Here is a 19327-nt window from a genome sequence, read left to right as displayed (position 1 = left end):
GTACCTGCAGTGATATTCTCACTCTCTGATGCACAAAACTATGTTTAAGCCATATGGTTTTGATTGTCCTCACAAAAGAACCAAAGGGAAAGTAGTTATGACAGCATGTCTGTGTAGATTCTCAATCAATCCTAAGTCATAATTGTCTCAAATATGCTTTTTAAAAAAGCAACTGGATTGTTTTTTCCTTTGAGGAAGAAGAACAAAATGTTTTGCTTCTCATCTAAAAAGCTTCATCAGTTTTCATCACAACTGAAAAAGCACCTCTGAGATAGCTAGAACTGCCTGAACAAAAAATATTTGGAAAACATTGGAATTTTTCAACATAAAAACTGGTGTGAAAAACAGCTCTGTTGCAAAGTGGCAGGGGTATTTCAAGGACAGAAGATGAAACCAGTCAGTTAACCAACTAGGCTATGATGTCATGTTGGACAAAATAGATGTAAATATTAGACAAAATGTATGACTTTGCATATATTTATTTACAAACACATAAATAAATGATGTATGCCACTTATTCACCAGACTGTTCTTTATTCTGTTTTTTATATTAATATTAAATGAAATGAAAAGCTTATTGCTCACTTTTTAAAAAATAAATTTATAAGAGAGAAACATTGTGATCTCTTGGGGAAAAAAGGTTTCCAAAGTCCAACTTTTTTCCTTTTTTATTCAATAATTAGCTGCAAGGGTTTAAGTAGTTCACAACTTGTGAGTTACAGTCTGTGATACAGGCATCAAAACTAAAAAATACTTTAAAAGGCTAAAACTTGAATTTTTAAAAATCTGGGTGTCCCATAGACATCATTTGGAGCATGCATGTATTTGCAGCGTTGCCTACTGAGCAAGCATTGTGTTCTGTAAAATTATTTGATATTTAACAGTTTGCATGAAGGAAATGGTTGAAATATGCTAATAATTATTTATTACTATACATTTTAACACACAAACACTTGTAGAACAAGTAAAGCATGCTGTAATTGAAGAAATATGTCAATTCAAAAATATTAGAAAGAATCTGATTTGTTTGAAAACATATGTTATATTAAGGGGCAGCACTGTAGCCCTGTATTATGGAAATCCACAACTATCAGTAGTTCAAATTATTTAATTGTGAAGGAAATATAGTAATTTCATGTATTTTAGGACAACACTCTGATCTTGAAAACAGGAACAAATTTAGAAATCTATTGATTGTATAGTATAAATTAGGATTGTGTTTTCAGGATTACATATTCTTTAAAAACCCCAAGATTCATTTATATTTTGAAATTCTGATCAGCTTTTGCCTCATCACCAAGACTTTACCCAATACTGCAAACATACTGAAGACCGATCATAATCATAATTATGTTCTAAATAAAGTTGTTTCTGAAGATTCAAAATTTATTAAATAACCAAGTAATTAATATAATGATAACAGAATAGAATAAATGTAGTACAAGACTGAACTGTAAAGTCCTTGGTGCTCTTTAGGGTTTATTGTTTGCCTGTAGACAAGGATAGGTTTGCCCTACTCCATTCACATTCCTTACATTCATTAGCACTAATGTTGCCTAGATGGGAATTAAATGTCTGCAAAGAAATAATCAAGCTCAGAGCACACTAAGGACCCCATAACAACATCATTATATTTAAAACTATTTTTAAATTGAATACGGTTCCATTACCACATATTTTTCTTGGTAACAATATGATAATATTGAAATTGTTTTCATCCACTTGTATTTTCCAATTTTCATAACTAACTATAGCCTTGGAATTTCTTGGTGGTCTACCATTCAAATATTAACAAAACCATTTTTCCAAATTGGCTACGTGCTGCCGCCTTCTGGACTTCAAAAAGATCCCTCTAATGATTTTTTTTCCTAACGCTTTCTATTACAGTTTCAAAATGTTTTGAACATTAAAATGTTATTATGCATCTATTTATAAATGACAAAAATGTTTTTGCAGACAATGGTATTTCTATCAATTATTATTTCATCAACATATGAGTATTCATAATTAGAGTTAAAGTCATGGGATAAGAGAAAATTATATTAGGTTAACAACTGCTTAAAAAGAAATAAACGGACAATTCTAATATAAAGGATGTGAGAAGGGACTCCCCCACAATCTACTTATTGGGATTTTGCATTTTAAACTAAAGGATGTGTGTTTAACCATTTTCCATCATTGCCACAAATACTTCAACAAATGAGAATGAGCCCCACTGAGCACTTTTCCATTTCATTCCCACTTTTAAAATGAGTTATATGGTAAAAGTAAGTGAGGTAGCATCACATTCTGTAAAATTACAATTGATTCCCCACCCAAGTATTCAGGATATTCCTTCAATAGCAAATTAACAAAATTATGTTCACTTGAGGAAAAAGATAAGACAATCATACCACCAGATTACATCAACGAAAAACTAAAAGTCCTGTTTAATTGGATAGTGCAAGTTAACAGCACATTGCTGGTATTGACAACACTTTCATTTGTTTAGAAAAGTTTTACATCAATTTGCAGCAAGAAAACTTTAGAAAGATGCTGTCCAATAGTGGCCCACACATATTTACAAATCCCAGGGAGCACAGAAAAACAAGGTATTATTCAAAATAAAACAAACAGAATTTAAGAAAATATAGGTTTCCTATTTCCACCCCACAGGAGTTACAACTGCTGACTGAACGTTGTTTTCAAGTCTTCAGAGTTCATCTTTTTCCCGCAATAAGGTGTACCTATGTCCACTAGGTGCTAGCTTCTGAAATGAACTTTCTGGTGGGCTGCTTACTATGTCCTGGAGTAGCTGAAAAGAATAAAACAAACTTCTAGAACAAGTGATAAACAAATGATAAAAGATTCAGACAAGGTAAGTGAGTGTCCACAGGCGAAGTGCCTGTGAAGACTCGCCTAGGGGGCTGAATAGGCAGGGCAAATGTTGCAGAGCCTGTTCCTTCATTCGTTAAGGGTAAACAACTGTCATGATTCTGCAACATTTGTAATTTCAGGACTTGTTTGTAAATCCTAGGGGATGTTTATCACGTAACTTCAAAACATTTGCTAAGGGAACACGTGTAACCAAGGATTACTTGTATGCTTATTATTTCAATTAGAATCTTACATTTCTACCCATAGAGCATACTAGGATACCCTCCATTTTTAGAATACAGGGCTGCTCAGCATGACTTATCTCAGGTAAAGATCTGACAAATCAAGTCTGTGTTTGCTGGCACTCGGAGTTACTAACTGGACATTTTACGAGTGAGAATAGGTTTACTTAGGTGCTATATCAACTGGGCCCCAAAGAACTCCTTAGGCCCAGGTAGAAGAAAAGTAAGTAGAATGAGGCTATTGGAAAGACTGATCCTGAAGTTGTCTTAAAACACTGCAGTTAGCTTTTAATTTAAATAAATATGGATTGCCAGTACACATTTTTGTTCTGTGAGCATTGAAATAACCTTTTTTCCATTTTAGAGCTCTGACAAGCAACGAGGAGAAAGCAATAAAATAGAAAGTTATTTTGAAACCTAAGTGGAGAACTAGAACCACATTTTTGAGGAGAGAGAAATTTTGTTCTAGGCAACAAAGTAGGATGCTCTAATAGGAATCAACAGACACATGTATTTAAAAAATATGTTAGATGCATGTACTGTATGCTGTTCCTCCATGAATTCAAAATGACATATATTTCTTTCTCAATTTTTCTCTTTAATTGAGGGCCACATCAGGATTGGGTTTGATCTTGGGGGCTGGTGTGGGTGTGGCCATGGTGGGTGTGACATGGGACTATACTTCTGCAGACATGGTTTTATAAATTTATAAAAATAGGGAGGCGTACATTTCTGGAGTATTGGTTTTTTAATAATTACTTGATCTACTTGATCACCTTATGAGAGAGACCAGAACAAGAAACTGACTCCATAGGAACACTAGAACTACAAAACTGTTTACATAAACTACAGTAGAAGAATCCTGCAATCCTGAAAGATAAATATTTTACTTTTCTTCAATTTTATAACCTTCTGAGTCAAGGATGGCTTCCTGGAGCACTTCAAAAGCCCCGTATTGGGCCTGGAAGGTTTCTTGGAGGACTCCAGAAGCTCCATTTTGGGCCTGGAAGGCCTCCTGGAGGCTCCATTTGGGCCTGAATGGCCTGCCAGAAAACTCTGGAGGTTGTGGGGGGGTGCACGTCCCACCTGCACCCCATTTTTGCTAGCAGAGGCACGGCAGGCTGGTCCTTTGCTATTTCCAGACCTTAGCACCCCATGGGCAGATCCGGCCCACAGGCTTTGAGTTTGATACTCAATGATGTAAACTGACTTAAGAAATACTGACTGGCTCAAAATCCTACAGTGAATTATGCAATTAAGTATGGACTTGAAGTAGTTTCAATAGTACAAGTCCAACATCTGAACAGGAGAATGGTTCTCTTGGACTATTGCTTTCTCACATACTTAAGTTGTTTTCTGATTTTTTTAAATCATGCAAGTTATTACTGTTTTTAAATTTAAAGGACTAACTGTTTTGACTCAGGACAGAAATAAACTAAACATTTTCATTTTCTGCCGAGCTGCATGTTTAAATATTTCCAAGTCTTATTATTAACAATTAAAATGAGATAAAAGACTCAGATTCATTTTGGATATAGCATCAATTCAGGATGTTTGTATATTCATATGAAAAATGAAAGAAGCCTCTTTGATCAGGATTGTGGGGATGATGATGAGGCAAATCCAAATCTCTAATTCATATATATTGAGACCTATTTTTTTATGTGATAACCTGAAGGTTTCAAAATAGTTTCTTTTTTTTCTGATAAAAAATCAAAGAAGAAGGGACAGGAAGATTATGATTAGAGGTATTATTGAAAGATTCTGCTGACATGAAAGTTAAATCCTATCATGAATTGAAGTTGCATTAGAATATACCAAGAATTATTTCAAATCTTGCTGAGAAATAAAGCAAGCAAATAATCAATTGTCCTTAATTATTATAGACTGTGATGCTTTAGACTTGAAGCCTAAAAAAGTTTAGAGAACTTGAAGTTTTTCATGTAGTATCTTTCAAGAACTATTAAAAGGAGGTGTTCTCCCACAGCTGAGGAAATATATGCTTGCTTCAGAGAATGGATGCCAGGTTCTATAGGCAAGCCCACCCATACTCCAAAGTACTACAGGCTGTGCTAACATTCTTTCTTGAGCTGCCTAATCTTATCCTGCTTAAATTTTTGAAATTTTATCCAGCTTTCATGGGAGGAATGTAAACTCGCACATTGCAAAATTCCAATTTTCTCTTAATGTATTGGAATGCTTTCTTTCTTACCTGACCAGGTGCTACATCTGTTGGATCTGGACCATGATGAAACTCCCTGTGCAATTTCCCAGAGTGTAAATCTAGTACAAATTGCTTGAGTTTACCAGGAACACTGAAATGATATATCACATTTTAAGCAATATTAAACAAAGCACCTTAGATAGCATAAGATCCAACTCAAAATGCCATATAATAAAGTTTAGATATCAAAATCATCAAATCATTTCAAACCATGATCATCCTAAGAGGTATGGTAGCAGGCACATACATACTGTAATTAAGCCTTGACTATGTTCAATTAAAATTATTGCAATAATAAAATACAGTGCATGCTAAGATATCAAATTTAAGGATGACTTTCTTTAAACATTGTCAGATGAATTAAGCCAACATTCTTTAAATCTCAATATGGCTTTTAATTTAAAAGTTAATTAAAAGCAGGAAAATAAAGGAAATTGAGTACTTCCCTTGGAGGGCTATTCCATAGCTTAAGCAGAAGATAGCAGGCTTTACCCTAAATTCAAGAGATTAGCTCAAAATCTAAATAAAAAATAATGAATCTTACTTAATTTATATTAAATCTATTTCACACATTCAAGATATTTTAAGATTACTATCTCTCTTTTTGCAATTGCCTGAAAGCACAGCAAGCTTTTTGCCACTTCATTAATTCCCATAGAGCTGAGCTGCCCAATAATTTCATTGCCTGCTACCTTCAACCCCCTGCTCACCACAATACTGCAGAGAACAGTAGGTGCCAAATGCAGAGTTTATAAATACAAATGGCTATCTGTAAGTTATATTGATAAAAATGTTTCTGAAAGCTCTCCTGCTTAAGTAACTGCAGGCACAGAAATGAAAGCTAAAAGGACATCAATTTAAATTTCTTCTGAGATAATCTATTTTCCCATATACTAAGGACTACGTGAAGATAGAATTGGAACTAGCAGAATTCCAAGAATAAAAAAAAAACTCAACTAGTACATTAAGTATAAAGAAACAGAAACGAACTAAAACAAATTATTATCAAATCTGTCCCAAAACACCTTTGGTGTGTACAAGCCTTCCTGCTTCAGTTTTTTTTACCTAAACAATTTTAAATAATAAATGGCATACTCAAAGTTCAGCACCAATCTCCAGAATTATCTATAATTTTTTAAAAAAATATTCTGTAAAGCCTTGAAGCCTTCTTGCAAAATAAATATGATGTCTGCTTCTATCTACTGCTTCTCAGAAATCTTCTCAGAAAAATAACTATGAAGATAGAATAGTATAGATGAGATGGCATATGGTTTCAGACTAAAAGTGGAGAATTGGCAGTAGTTGGAAGCAGTTTAAAGTGATTCTCCTCTGTAAACTCAAGTTTTGGACTAAGTACAATGATGGACTGATATGTTCATTTGCAGATGAATGCAGAATTGTTTTCCATAGTTAATGTACAGTACAGGTAAACCCAACACTTGAGACCAGTCTTTTACACTTTAAAATTATCCCAGATCTGAAACAGAGGCTTTATGGCCTGTAAAGTATTTCTGCTTTCAAAACATCTCATATTGTATCCCCTTGTGATCACATGACCACATTAAGGTGTTTGGTAACCGACTCGCCCTCACCTGGCTCCTCAAATACATCATCCCATCCCAACAGGTCTTGCGTACAAAATTACACCTGGTGGATCCAGGAGACAGGCCATTTCTAACATGCTCCCCCCTCTAGTGAGAGAGGGTCCAGGCTTAACATCTTTCCAGAAGTCCCTCAAAACATAGGTGGGTCAACATGTTTGATTATCTTCAGGAAGTGGCCAATTAGCAATAGTAAATAGACTTATATATCACTTACAGGGCTTTACAGCCACTCTCTAAGCAGTTTTCAAAATCAGAATATTTCCAACAATCTGGGTCTTAATTTTACTAACCTTGGAAAGATGGAAGGCTGAGTCAACCTTTAATTGGTCAGGATCAAACTTGTGGCAGTGGGAATGCAGTTAGCCTTCAGTACTGCATTCCAACCATTGTGCCTGAGGTGAGGTGGGTATATTATCTATAACAGGGATGTCAAACTCAATTTCATTGAGGGCCACATCAGAGTTGTATTTGACCTTGAGGGGATGGGGTGGGCATGGCCAGGGTGGACATAGCCACCTCAATGTTACTTGTGTTGGGGACACCTGTGGCGGCCAAAGTGCTCTGCCAGCGAAAATGGGCTTATGGGCTCCATTTTTGGCTATGATGACCTCCTGCAACCCTTTGCCAGCAAAAATGGAGGAGGACCGCTTGCAGTTCTGGTGAGCTTCGTTTTTGGCTGCAACAGCCTCCTGCAACCCTCTGCCAGGGGAAACGGAGCTCATTTTTGCTGGCAGAGGCACCATGGGCTGGTCCTTTGCTGTTTCCAGGGTAGCTCTGAGGCCCAGATCTAAGCACCCTACAGACCATATCCAGCCCGCGGCTTTGAGTTAGACACCCCTGGTCTAGAACATCGAATCTTCTACTACAACTTCTGTTAATAGTAATACTGATTTTTGTTTCTAAAATATAGTATTTCTTTTATGGCTTGTTTTTATTGTATGCTGCACAGAATCATATTTTGTGAGATGGGTGGCTATATAATGAAATAAACAAACAAATTATCCTCAACCCACCTAAAACATATGACCTAGAAGAACTTTGTAATGGTTACAAGGATATAAAGTGAGAGGAATGGAGCTCACAAGCACTGTTTTACAACTGGAGTGTCTGCACTTAGCAACAGTCTGCCCCTAGGAATTAGATTTGCCCTGCAGGGTTGGCTTTCTGTAAGCTGCTAAAAATTAAGTTTCTCATAAAGTATTTACAACATGAATTTATACCATCAATTACAGCACTAGTCATGTTAACATTTGTATATTATGTTTATTTTAGATATTTTATTACTTTGTATTGATGGAAGTTGCTGAGAATTTCCTTTATTGCAGCAAAGATAAATCCAATAAATCAATAAACAATTCCATAAAAGATAAGTTTAATTATCACTACCCACATTTACTTACTACCTCTCCTTAAAAGTAATAACAGGTGGTGTAAGGATGAACTGAAGTATGTAAGCAGTATATGTAAATAAGTATGCAGTAATTCTTCCCCATTCCCCACCATCACCAAATCCTCCAAAACATTTTCCCCAAGGAAATCGTTCTATGAAAAAATGTTCTCTAGACTTAATTTTTATGATACAACTCAATACAAAAAAGGTTTTTCCCCTCCTTCTTCCTTTCTAACTTTATATGACCAAGATGAAAGGAAACATGTACTCACGCCAAATCATTGAAGTCTGAAAAAACATACATATGTCTAAAACTATCAATAGCAATAACAGGGCAATCTGCTGGACTCTTCTGAATGTGGAGCAAAGGATGTCTGAACTTGTCGCAATCAGCATGTAAAAAGTTTATTGTACCTTGAAATTCAGAAGCAAATTTTAGGATTTTTAGATAAAGTAATAATATAAGAACATATAGGTAAATCACTACAATATATGTAAATATCTAGCTTGGGGTAAAAAGATTTTGAATGTACAAAAGGTATTGATAATATCATTTTGTATTAACATAAATAGGTTAAAGATGCTGTTTCAGGAAAAACAATTTAATTTTAGGAGAACAGATTGATTTAGAACTAGATCTTCAGAGAACTTTTAAAAATTTAGCAGGTTGTAATAAATGACTTTCCAAAAATGTGCACAAGAATAAGTCTTAATTTTTTCAGTAGTAAGAGTACTAAGCTGTAATATTATACTAATAAGAAAGCACAGTATCAATAGTTATATTTGTGCATAAAAGAAAACTAATTAATTTCTCCAACTAAGCCTAACACCTAATTCAATTAATAATAAGACATAATACAATATACACATATCTATATATATTTATATATATATATATATATACATAATTACAGCAAACATCTACCTTTTTCACTTATTAACTGTCGTGCAACTTCCTGCTGGAACCTTTCTAAACTTTCTGTATCATCTTTCATATGAAAGAGTATAAGGAAAGGAAGGCCCTCTTCTGTCAATTCCTACGTAGAAAGAAAAATATTAATAAACTATCAGTTTTCTACTAGCTTTTAGTTAAAGTTTTAGCTGTGCACTCACACATTTTAATAAGGATTTACATTACGAGGGATAAATCAGAAATTAATACAGTACTATCTCACCAATTTAATCAAAAGTTTTTATACTCAATAATTCAAAATAAATAAATAATTAGTTCAAAATTCCAGAAAGGATTGAACAAAAATAATTCTATATGTCTATTAAGAAAAAATTATATATCCTACTTGATATAGAAGTAATCCTCAACTTACAACCAGCCATTTTATTCATTTATTAAATTTGTTTTTATCCATCTCACTACAAAGTGACTCTGGGTGGCTTACAATATCAAAACAAAACCATAAATATATATTAAATGTAATATATAAAATCACAATAAATTTGCAATAAAAATACAGGTTATAACTCAAGTGTTATACTTTTTATACTCAAAGTTGGAGAGGAAGAGAGCAGAATGTATTGGGGTGAGTGTGAACTGGGAGCTGTTGTTAAGTTGATCAACCTCCTCTAGTGTGGTATTCCCCCATTAGATCCCTAAGCCAACTGACAGAGCCAGGTATTCAGGTTTATGCAGAAGGTCAGAAGAGTGGGAACCAGTCACCTCAGAGAACAAGTTATTCTAAAGGGGTGGGGCTGAGGCAGAGAAGGCTCATCTCCTGGACTAACAGGATCTGAAGTATGCCTTCTCTGCCAGTACCTATAGGGCTGGCCTATCAAGTAGGAATGAGATAGTTCTTCAAGTAACCTGGACTCATGCCATGCAACTCTTTATAAGTAATAACCAAAATCTTGAATTGCCATGGAAGCAAAATGGTAGCCAGTGAAACTTGCAGAACAACAGTGTAACATGAGCCACTCTAGGACTGCACAGACTGCTCATGCCACACACTCTGCAACAGTTAAAGTTTTCTAATTCTCTTCAAAGATAGCCCCATATAGAGTACATTACAGTAGTCCAAGCTGGGATTACCAGGGCTTGAATGATTGAGCACAGGATTCCTGATCCTGGAAAGGCCACAACTGGTGCACAACCCAAAAAAGTTGTGCAAAAGCTCTCCTAGCTGTGACTGCCCTCTGCACTTCAAGATGGAGTTGCAAATCCAGGAGAACAACCAAGTTGTGACTGGGTCTGTCCAATCCCATCCAGAATTGGTTTAAAGTTCTAGATATTGAAGCTCCAAGCACTGAAAACCATTTGGGCTTGCTTCAGTCCTCTATCCAGGCTCCAGTAGCCTCCAGGCACTGCAAGATGGCAGCAACATTATTTGGGTACAATAGAGGTGGAGATATAAAGTTGAGTATCATCCATATACTGATGATATCTCAAACCATGATGACAGATGATCTCACCTAGAGGCTTCATGTAGATGTTAAGAAGGAATGGAAAGAATACCAAGCCCTATGACATGCCACAGAATAATAGCCATGGGCTGGATCTCTCATTTCCTATCAATATTGATTTGGACTGGCCTTGGAGCAAGGCAATGAACCAGTGCAAGACTGTACCATCCAGTCCCAGAAGCCATAGCTGGCCTAAAAAGATACCATAGTCGATAATTGTGAAGGCTGCTGAGAGGTCAAGAAGAGCAAGAAGGGTTGCACTACTTCAATCCTGCTCTCGCCAGAGATCAGCCACAAGTGTGACAAATGCTGTTTCTGTCCCATAACTGAGCTAGAATACTAATACTGGCTGAAAGGGATTCAAATAATCCACTTCATCTAGAATCCTCTGAAAGTGCCAAATAACTTTCTTTTCTACCACTTTCTCCAAAAAGAGAAAGTGGGAAATTAGGCAGGAGGGATCAAGCAATGGCTGTTTGAGGACGGGGTGAACTAGGAACCATTCTTTGAAGTTATAATGGCTACAGAATGGGTGCTTTATGGATTGTAGGTCACCCTGGCCATCATTAATGGTCACACACACACTACACAGTTGTGTGACTATATGTTGTGCAGGTCAACTTTATGACTGGCCACAATATTCCACAGTCACATGACTATGATTTGTGATTATTTTTTCCAATTTACAATATAATTGCCTATTTAAATGAATGGATTCACTTAATGACCATCACAAAACAAAAGCATGAAATTAATTCTGGTCACATAGGTGCCTTCATTTACAGCTATAATGACTTACGACTTATGGCTGAACTCCCGGTCCCAATTACAGTTGTTACATCAAGAATTACCTGTATAGAATAGATTTCTCAAAATACACAAGCACTAGGAGTACCTACCCACTCGTAAATCCCTTCTCAAATGAAAAAAAGTTTCAAATTGATCTCCCAAATTCTTATAGTTCTCACTTATTGAATGCCTAATTCAGTGAGAACTTGAAGTTATGACAGTCCTGAAAACAACATCTTTACAACCAATTCATGAATCCACAATCTTTTAGTGTCTTTAGCCACGTAATCACTATTACAGTGAGTATAAGTTGATCTCTCTACTTTGTAGAGGGGGGGAAATTGCTTACACAAATTGCTTGATTTCCCCCCCCCTCCAATAGAAACAAAAGATTGGAGTAACAAAGAGAAATACAGAATATCAGATACAAAAAGAAATATATGTTTTTGATGTATGAAATTCTCAAAAAATAATCATAACTGGCGGGTATCTTTTACATTGTAAAAGACAAATAAAGAGCATTTTGGTTTCTGCATTTTGTTCAGCATTTACACTACTGATCAAACATGTAACAAGCATCCACACTAGATTTCCAGACATAACAAACATCATCCTTGACACCATCTTCATATTGCTCAATTCTTTTTATCTACCTACTTCTGAGAAGGAATTTTCTATTTTGAAGCTCACATTGTAATTTTTATTAGTTGACTATAAGGAAAGCTATTCTGGGAATGCATAAATACTCTATATATGTGTGGATAAACTTAGAATTTTAGGTTCCAAAATATACAAAAAAATGGGTTTTATTTACCCATGGATAGGCATATCTGTGAGTATATTCAGTAATATATTTTTATAGTACCAGTATTACCTCAGAGATAAGCCAACATAAATTTCTTGAAAAATATGCCACCAATGGTTAAGCCAATTGTGAAAATTTAAAATCTATCTGGTAGACTACACTTTACTGATACAAAATATGAAAATAAATGAAGTCATTCAGAATATAGTGAAAAAAATATACGAAATGTTTGAGAATTATGGTTGACACCTTATTTATAGTACTTTGGTTAAAAATTCTACGGTTGGCTTATCCTTCAATAGGGTTAAAGCAAGTTGCTTTATAAAGTAATGAAAGGCATTTGACATTCAATTTTGAACTAAATTAATTTCATTGGTAACCATTTATGTCTTAAAAATAAAAGGCCGAATAACCAGATAGTCTTTACCTCTCCATTTTCAAATGTAATTTCACGAACAAGAGGAACACATTTGTCCTGAGTCCATGCATAAGCCAAGTCAAAATTAGTCATAGAACCCAAGTAAACCATATCTGGAGCATTTTCCTGTTAAAACATGATTTTAAAATTAAGCATAAATTAACATAGAAGAAATAGTATAATTGAGATTATAATCTCCAAAGTCAGATGGGAAGTATCTACATTTGACAAACAAAGAAAATATAACTAAGAGACCATATTATAAGACACCGTTATAAACTTTTGTGAACAGCAGCAGCACATTACAAAATGTTTCTCACACTATGGCCAGCAACAGTTAGTAGCACTATTTCAGTGGCTTGGAAATTCACAGCATCACTCATAGTTAACACCAACACACTCTAACAGATGGGAGAAGGATTCATCTTATCATACTATTTATAAACATGTGCATTAAAAATCTACCCTTTTCTAAATGATGCCAAATACAAATAATTTTAAACATTGATATTATCTTAACATAATGCAATTTTTTTTAACTTGCCATAGAAGTAAAAACCTAAGTACAGGAGATGTTTGTTATTGGACCTCTGGCATGAATGTATACAATAAGTAAAAATTTTAGAGTGGTCTTCATTTTGTTTCTTTGGGGCTTTAATGTTATACTTTTATTTTGTTCACCATTCAGTATTTCTCAGATAGATAGTGATATAAATTGAATAAATAAATACTATCAAGATACTTTTGAACAATAATTATTCAAGAAATTGAATATTTGAACTGATTTTCACTATATCGATCCAATATTAAATATAATAGGATTAGCTGAAAATATAATTAGGAAACAGAAATAAATTGGCAAGGGGCCATATTGTTTTTATTTCTTTTCTTATGAAGCCAAAATGCAAATTTCTAAAAGCCCCAAAAGAAAGCTAAGAAAAAGGATAGGGGACTTTCTGAATTACATTCTTATATTAGCTAATTATCTAGTCTATCGAGTTATGCCTAAGCATAAATAATTATTTGATTTGCATTCAAGAGATGTGAATTACTACTTTCCAAGTTTGGGTACAAACTAAGAAAATAATAGAAAATACTTGTAGCTCAGGTTTTAAATTTTGGAAGTGGTTTGCTCTCCAACCTTGTTTCAATTTAGTTTCTGAACATTTTGACTAGGTAACACTATCAGCAGGATTTTCTTGTCCTATTCTCCTTAGTTTACAAATGTCTTGTGTGCTAGTGTGGTCAGTTAGTAGTTTGATTGGTTGTTTACTTGGAGTTATATTTAAATTCTGACCAGTTGCTTGGTTCTTTTGTTGATTGGTTGTTCAAATGGTCTGGTTTCTGAAATATTCATATGTTGGATCTAGATCAATATACTTGTTAATTGCTCTTTTTGTAAGAATTCTAGGTCTCAACAAATTCACGTGTGTGATGAGTGCTTGCATGGCCAATGATTTTGTTCCTTCCCAATCTAACTGTTGTTTATTATCAATGTGGTTTGAATCAGAGATTTTTGGTTGTGCTGTTTGTTAGTTGATGTTCATGAACTCTTGTTTTCAATTGCCTTGTTTGTTCCACGGATAATTGACTACAATCATTGCAATTGATTTTGTATACCATGTTGCTGTTGTCTTCCTTTTGTATTTTGTCTTTGACTTTAGATAGCTCTTTTCTGAGTGTAAATGTGGGTTTGTAAGCTATCATTATTCCTAGGGGTTGCAGTATTCTGGTAGCCATTTCAGGTGTTCCATTGATGCATGGCAGGACTTGTTTTTGTATTGTAGTTGGATGTGTATTTTGTCGGGATTTGGATAACAAGGATCGTATTATGAAATGGGGTAGCCATTGTAGAGGAAAATATTGAAAAGGTGTTTCTCTTCTGCTTTTATTAAAGACTCGGTGCTGCGGTATGTTTTGGCTCTTTTGAAAAGGATCTTGATGTAGCTCTTCTTGTGTGCAATGGAATGGTTGCTTGTGAAATTTAGCATTTGATCTGTGTGCGATTTTTGGTATATGCAGGTTGTTAGTTCACTGTTATCCTGTTTCCTTATGTCAATATCTAGGAAGGGGAGTTGTCATTCTTTTTCTTTCTCACATGTAAAACTGATCCCAGTAAATATACTGTTGAGTAGATGATGTATCTCTTCTAGTCTGATGCATTTGATGATGGCAAAAGTGTAATCCATATAACATACTGAAAATTTTAGCTGGATGGTTGGCAAGATTGTGCATTCAAGTTTCTGCATTACTGCTTCTGCTATTAGGACGGATATAAGGCGTGCCTTGTATTTGTAGATAGATTTTGCCATTGAATTTGAAGTATGTTATGAGGCATAACTCCAGAAGTTTCATGGTAGCATTTGTGGACATGGAGTGTTCTTTAGAGGTCTTTTCATTATGGCTTTGATTTTCCGTGAGTAGATCATAGATGGTTTCTTTGGCCAGGTCAATGTTGATAGATGTGAATAATGCAGTCACATCATTTCTTCTTCATTTATTTTGATGTTTTTAATTAATTGAAGGAATTGCTCAGGTGAGTTTATAGAAAAAGCCAAATTGTTGATGAGATGGTGAAGTCTTTTTCTTAAAGCTTTCGCTAGTTTATAGATTGGTGCTCCAGGTAATGCCACGATGAGGCAGAGAGGAATTTCATTTTTGTGTATTTTGGAAAGTCCAAAGAATCTGGGTGTAATTGAGTCTTGTGGTAGTAAAAGTTTTATTTCTGTTGAAGTTGTTTTTCTTTTTCCATTTTTTTTATCAAGGTATTTCTTATTCTATTCTCTAATTGTTTTGTTGGGTCTTTGTTGATTACCTGGTAGGTGTTAATGTCATTAACTACATTTTCGGATTTCTTGATGTAATCAATTTTATCTATTACCACAATTAGTCTGCTTTTGTCTGCTGGTAGGGTGATGATGTCTCTATCTTTTCTCAGTTTCTTTAATGTCTTCTTCTCCTCTTAAGTGCTAAATATTCTGTCTTGTCTGTTTCGTTAGATATTAAGAATAATTCTCTGTCTGATGTCCTCTTGTGTTCCCTGGTCAAATTTGTTAGTTTTCATTATGTATTCTAAGTTGGCAAGGAAATTGACCAAGTCTTCATTTTTGTAGTTGTGATTAAATTAAGTTTCATCCTTTTATAATGTTATCCTAGTTCAATTGGACTAAAAATGTTTTATTACTAATCTGCTATTAAATTAAATATTAAATATATTAAAACTAGGCACAGATGTATAACTAAACTTATTTTAAGCTATTTTAGGTTGTATGCTACACCTGTTTTCAAAATAGCAATTACAGTCACATAGATCAGCAGCCGAGGTCCTATCCTTCTGTCAGTTTTTGCAGACATCGTTTATCAGGAAGACAAAAATGGTTAATAGGCACTGTATATACCTCAGCTTTTATTTATTTTATTATTATTTATTAGTTTATTTACTTTTACAAAGCCTCTAACAAAATGTATCTAAGGAAATTCAATAGCCATATGTACTCGTGAACTAGAAACTATTTTTTTAAAAGAAGTAAAAAAGAATGATTTTTCCTTAGGATTTTGCCACGGAAGTACTTTATAATTAATTTTAAAGCATCCTGAAATTGAAAATGAAAAATTCAATTTTTCGTAAATCAAACTTTTCAGTAAAGTTTCAGTAAAGTCAGGTCAGGATTGCAAGAAGCAATGTCTTTAAACCATGGTCAATAAAAAGTATTAATTTATTCAACAAATTGTGGAATTTGCTATCATCCTAATTGGAAATTTTTAGAATTTTTGTTTTATTTACTTATAAAAATATACTGGCTGCCCATCCTACCCCAAGGTAACCCTGGTTAACTTACAATAATTTAATAGAAACTATAAAAATAAAAAATACAATAGCTAAAAGATGGGGAGGAAGAGAATAGGATGAGCAGGGAGGAAGCTGAGATCTGATATTACTCTATCAGCCACCTCCAACATGAAGTCTCTCTTTTAGAATCCCAAACCAATTGGCAGAGTCAAGTTTTTAGGCTCTTATGGAAGGTCAAGAAGTTTGGAGCAGACCTCAGTTATCATTTTAAAAAGAGACTGAGACAAATCCATAAAAGATAATGTTATTCATGGTGGCTAATACTAATACCTATGCATTTTTCTCTGGAATCAAGTACATAATTTAAACACCAACTGCAAGGAGCAATGCAGGGGGAAAAAATCCCAGTACCTTCCTCTTTTTAGAATCAAGATCACATGAAGAGTATAATGCCCTGGTAAGAGCACACTTGCAATATTGTACCCAGTTTTGATCACCACAATATAAAAAAGAGGTTGAGGACTCTAGAATGAGTGAAGAGAAGAGTAACAAAGTTGATCAGGGGACTAAAACATATGAAAATGGTTCATATGAAGAATGATTACAGGAATTAGGTATGTCTAGTTTAATGAAAAGAAGGACTAGGGTGACATTATAGCAGTGTTCAATATTTAAAGGCTACCAAAAAGAAGAGGAAATCAACCAATTTTTCAAAGCACATGAAGGCAGAACAAGAAGCAATGGATAGAAACTAATCAAGGAAAGGACCAGCTTAGAATTAAAGAGAAATTTCCTGACAGTTAGAACAATTAATTAGTAGAATGACTTGCCTTCAGAAGTTGTGGATTCTCCATCACTAGAGGTTTTTAAGAAGAGTTTGGACAACCATTTGTCTGAAACAGTATAGGGACTCCTGCTTGAGCAGGAAGTTGGACTAGAAGACCTCCAAGGTCCCTTCCAATTCTGTTATTCTGTTATTTTTATGTTTCCCTAATCTATCAGGCTAAACATTGAATGACACAATAGGTTAAACTAGATGGCTCTTTGACATGTTTTTGTTTAATGTTACAGTAGGGAAGATGTAATCACTGTCATATATGACCAATTACCCTTGTCAGGGAATGGTGATTATCAGAAACCGTTGGTAGGAAAATAATAATTTTACAATTTTAAATTTAATTTAATATTCAGACTTTGTTCTGCAAATGGCCTGGTTGTTTTCCAGAAGTTAATTTTCAATAATGAAGCATTCTATGCTATTCCAGATATATATCTTTCCCCATACAGATATTTTTCACACAGAGCACAAGCTGCTTCTAGTTTAAAGATTAAATATAAAAAAGCTGATCAGTATCAGAAAATCAGTTTGCTATCATCAGGAAAAAATGTTTTGGAGTTCTTTAGAATTTTTCATTTCGTCACAGTTGGGGTGTACACACTTAATGGTTGTAATCACATTGCAATTTCCTTGAGAGAGGATTGTATTGAAACTTGTCTTATTTATCTACCAGCTGTCGCAATTTATCTACTCGTCAAAGTTTGCAAATATCTAACAATTAGAGCAAAGAGGGTTTGTTACATTCGCAAGGGTATTTATTTTATTTGAATAACTTGACTCTGTTTTTTAAAAGTATTCATATGTTTTTGAATTTCTTATTTTCTGGGACAAACCTGCTTGTGGGTCAACCATATTCTGCATGTCTGAGTTGTAAATTAGAGTTTATGTAGAAGACAGAGTAAGAGGAAATAACTTTTTTGCAATTTTACATTATATAATTTCTTGGATGAAAATGGTTTGATTTTGTTTCTAATCAAAGAGCTGGTGATAGTTTATTGAAGGTTCCAGGGTTCAACCACAGTGCTAGCCAACAAAATAAGTGAATATTGAATCACAGGAAAATTGGGCACTACACAAAAAGTTATTTGATGGATAAAGGTAACTTGTAAGCTACAGAGAAGTTAGCATGTTCTTCAGTACATGACTATGACTGAATCAAAGTATCAAAATCTGTTAAAAGATATCGACTTTGATTTTCAATCCTTTACGCTGTGATGTTACAGCCTACCATATAGTGAATGCTTCAAGGATGTGTAATGTACCTCTTGGGAGTTTTCTTTTTGGAACGAGGTCTATCCTCTTGTCTGATTATAGAGTCTGATGCTCTGAATAGAAGAAACTCTATTATCAGTTTGAAGTTCTAGGCTCCAATCGTTAGGATCAAAAATGTCAAAACACAATTTACAGTTCAGAAACCAACAAACCAGACTTATAAACTGATTTAGAATGAAACTGTAACAAGCCATGTCCTGCTTTAAATAAATTGTCTGATATAGTGACAATGGCTCACAAGGAAAAACAGAGTTGTTCAGTTTAGTAATCTGGAAATGCTGCAAGTATCCACTAAAAACAGATTGTTTGTCTGTAAGCAGATAAAACCAGAGAATTCTATTATATGGACAAGTGTATTGCCTTAATTAGTATATTTCCAAAAAGAGTCTTCAGAGACATACAGTACCCCAAGATTTAAAAAATTCACTGAAAAATACCTGTTAATAAAATAATAAAAATAAGATATGATTAGAAATGAAGTAAAAACTAAATAGATATAAAAAAATTAAGAGACTACTTCAGTAAAAACTATTGCTCCACACTGTAATAAAGACTTTTCTTGTGATTCTTTGGATAGATGCACAAAACCATGAAGTCAAGAAATATAGATGAAATATAAATAATAAATAATGATTTGGGAGCCTGGTATTTCTATAAGAATGAAATACAACAGTTTGCTTAGTG

General features: G+C 34.3%; 1 protein-coding gene across 1 annotated transcript in view; it reads right to left on the bottom strand.

The window, feature by feature from the left end:
- Window positions 1-1368: 1368 nt before the first annotated feature.
- ERP44 (endoplasmic reticulum protein 44) overlaps window positions 1369-19327 on the bottom strand; it is a 62197-nt gene continuing 44238 nt past the window's right edge. Inside the window, exons 8-12 of the mRNA XM_026702365.2 lie at window positions 12753-12869; window positions 9242-9353; window positions 8589-8730; window positions 5311-5413; window positions 1369-2794 (exon numbers count right to left, since the gene is read on the bottom strand). Coding sequence (XP_026558150.1) covers window positions 2693-2794; window positions 5311-5413; window positions 8589-8730; window positions 9242-9353; window positions 12753-12869 — 576 coding nt within the window. The 3' untranslated portion in view covers window positions 1369-2692. The remainder of the gene's footprint in view (window positions 2795-5310; window positions 5414-8588; window positions 8731-9241; window positions 9354-12752; window positions 12870-19327) is intronic.

This window comes from Pseudonaja textilis, chromosome Z, assembly GCF_049901715.1.
Source record: "Pseudonaja textilis isolate UNSWEBS1 chromosome Z, rPseTex1.2, whole genome shotgun sequence".
In the NCBI taxonomy this organism is placed as follows: Eukaryota; Metazoa; Chordata; class Lepidosauria; order Squamata; family Elapidae; genus Pseudonaja; species Pseudonaja textilis.
The sequence above is the reverse complement of the archived record's forward strand: the minus strand, read 5'-3'. Positions and strand labels throughout refer to the sequence as shown.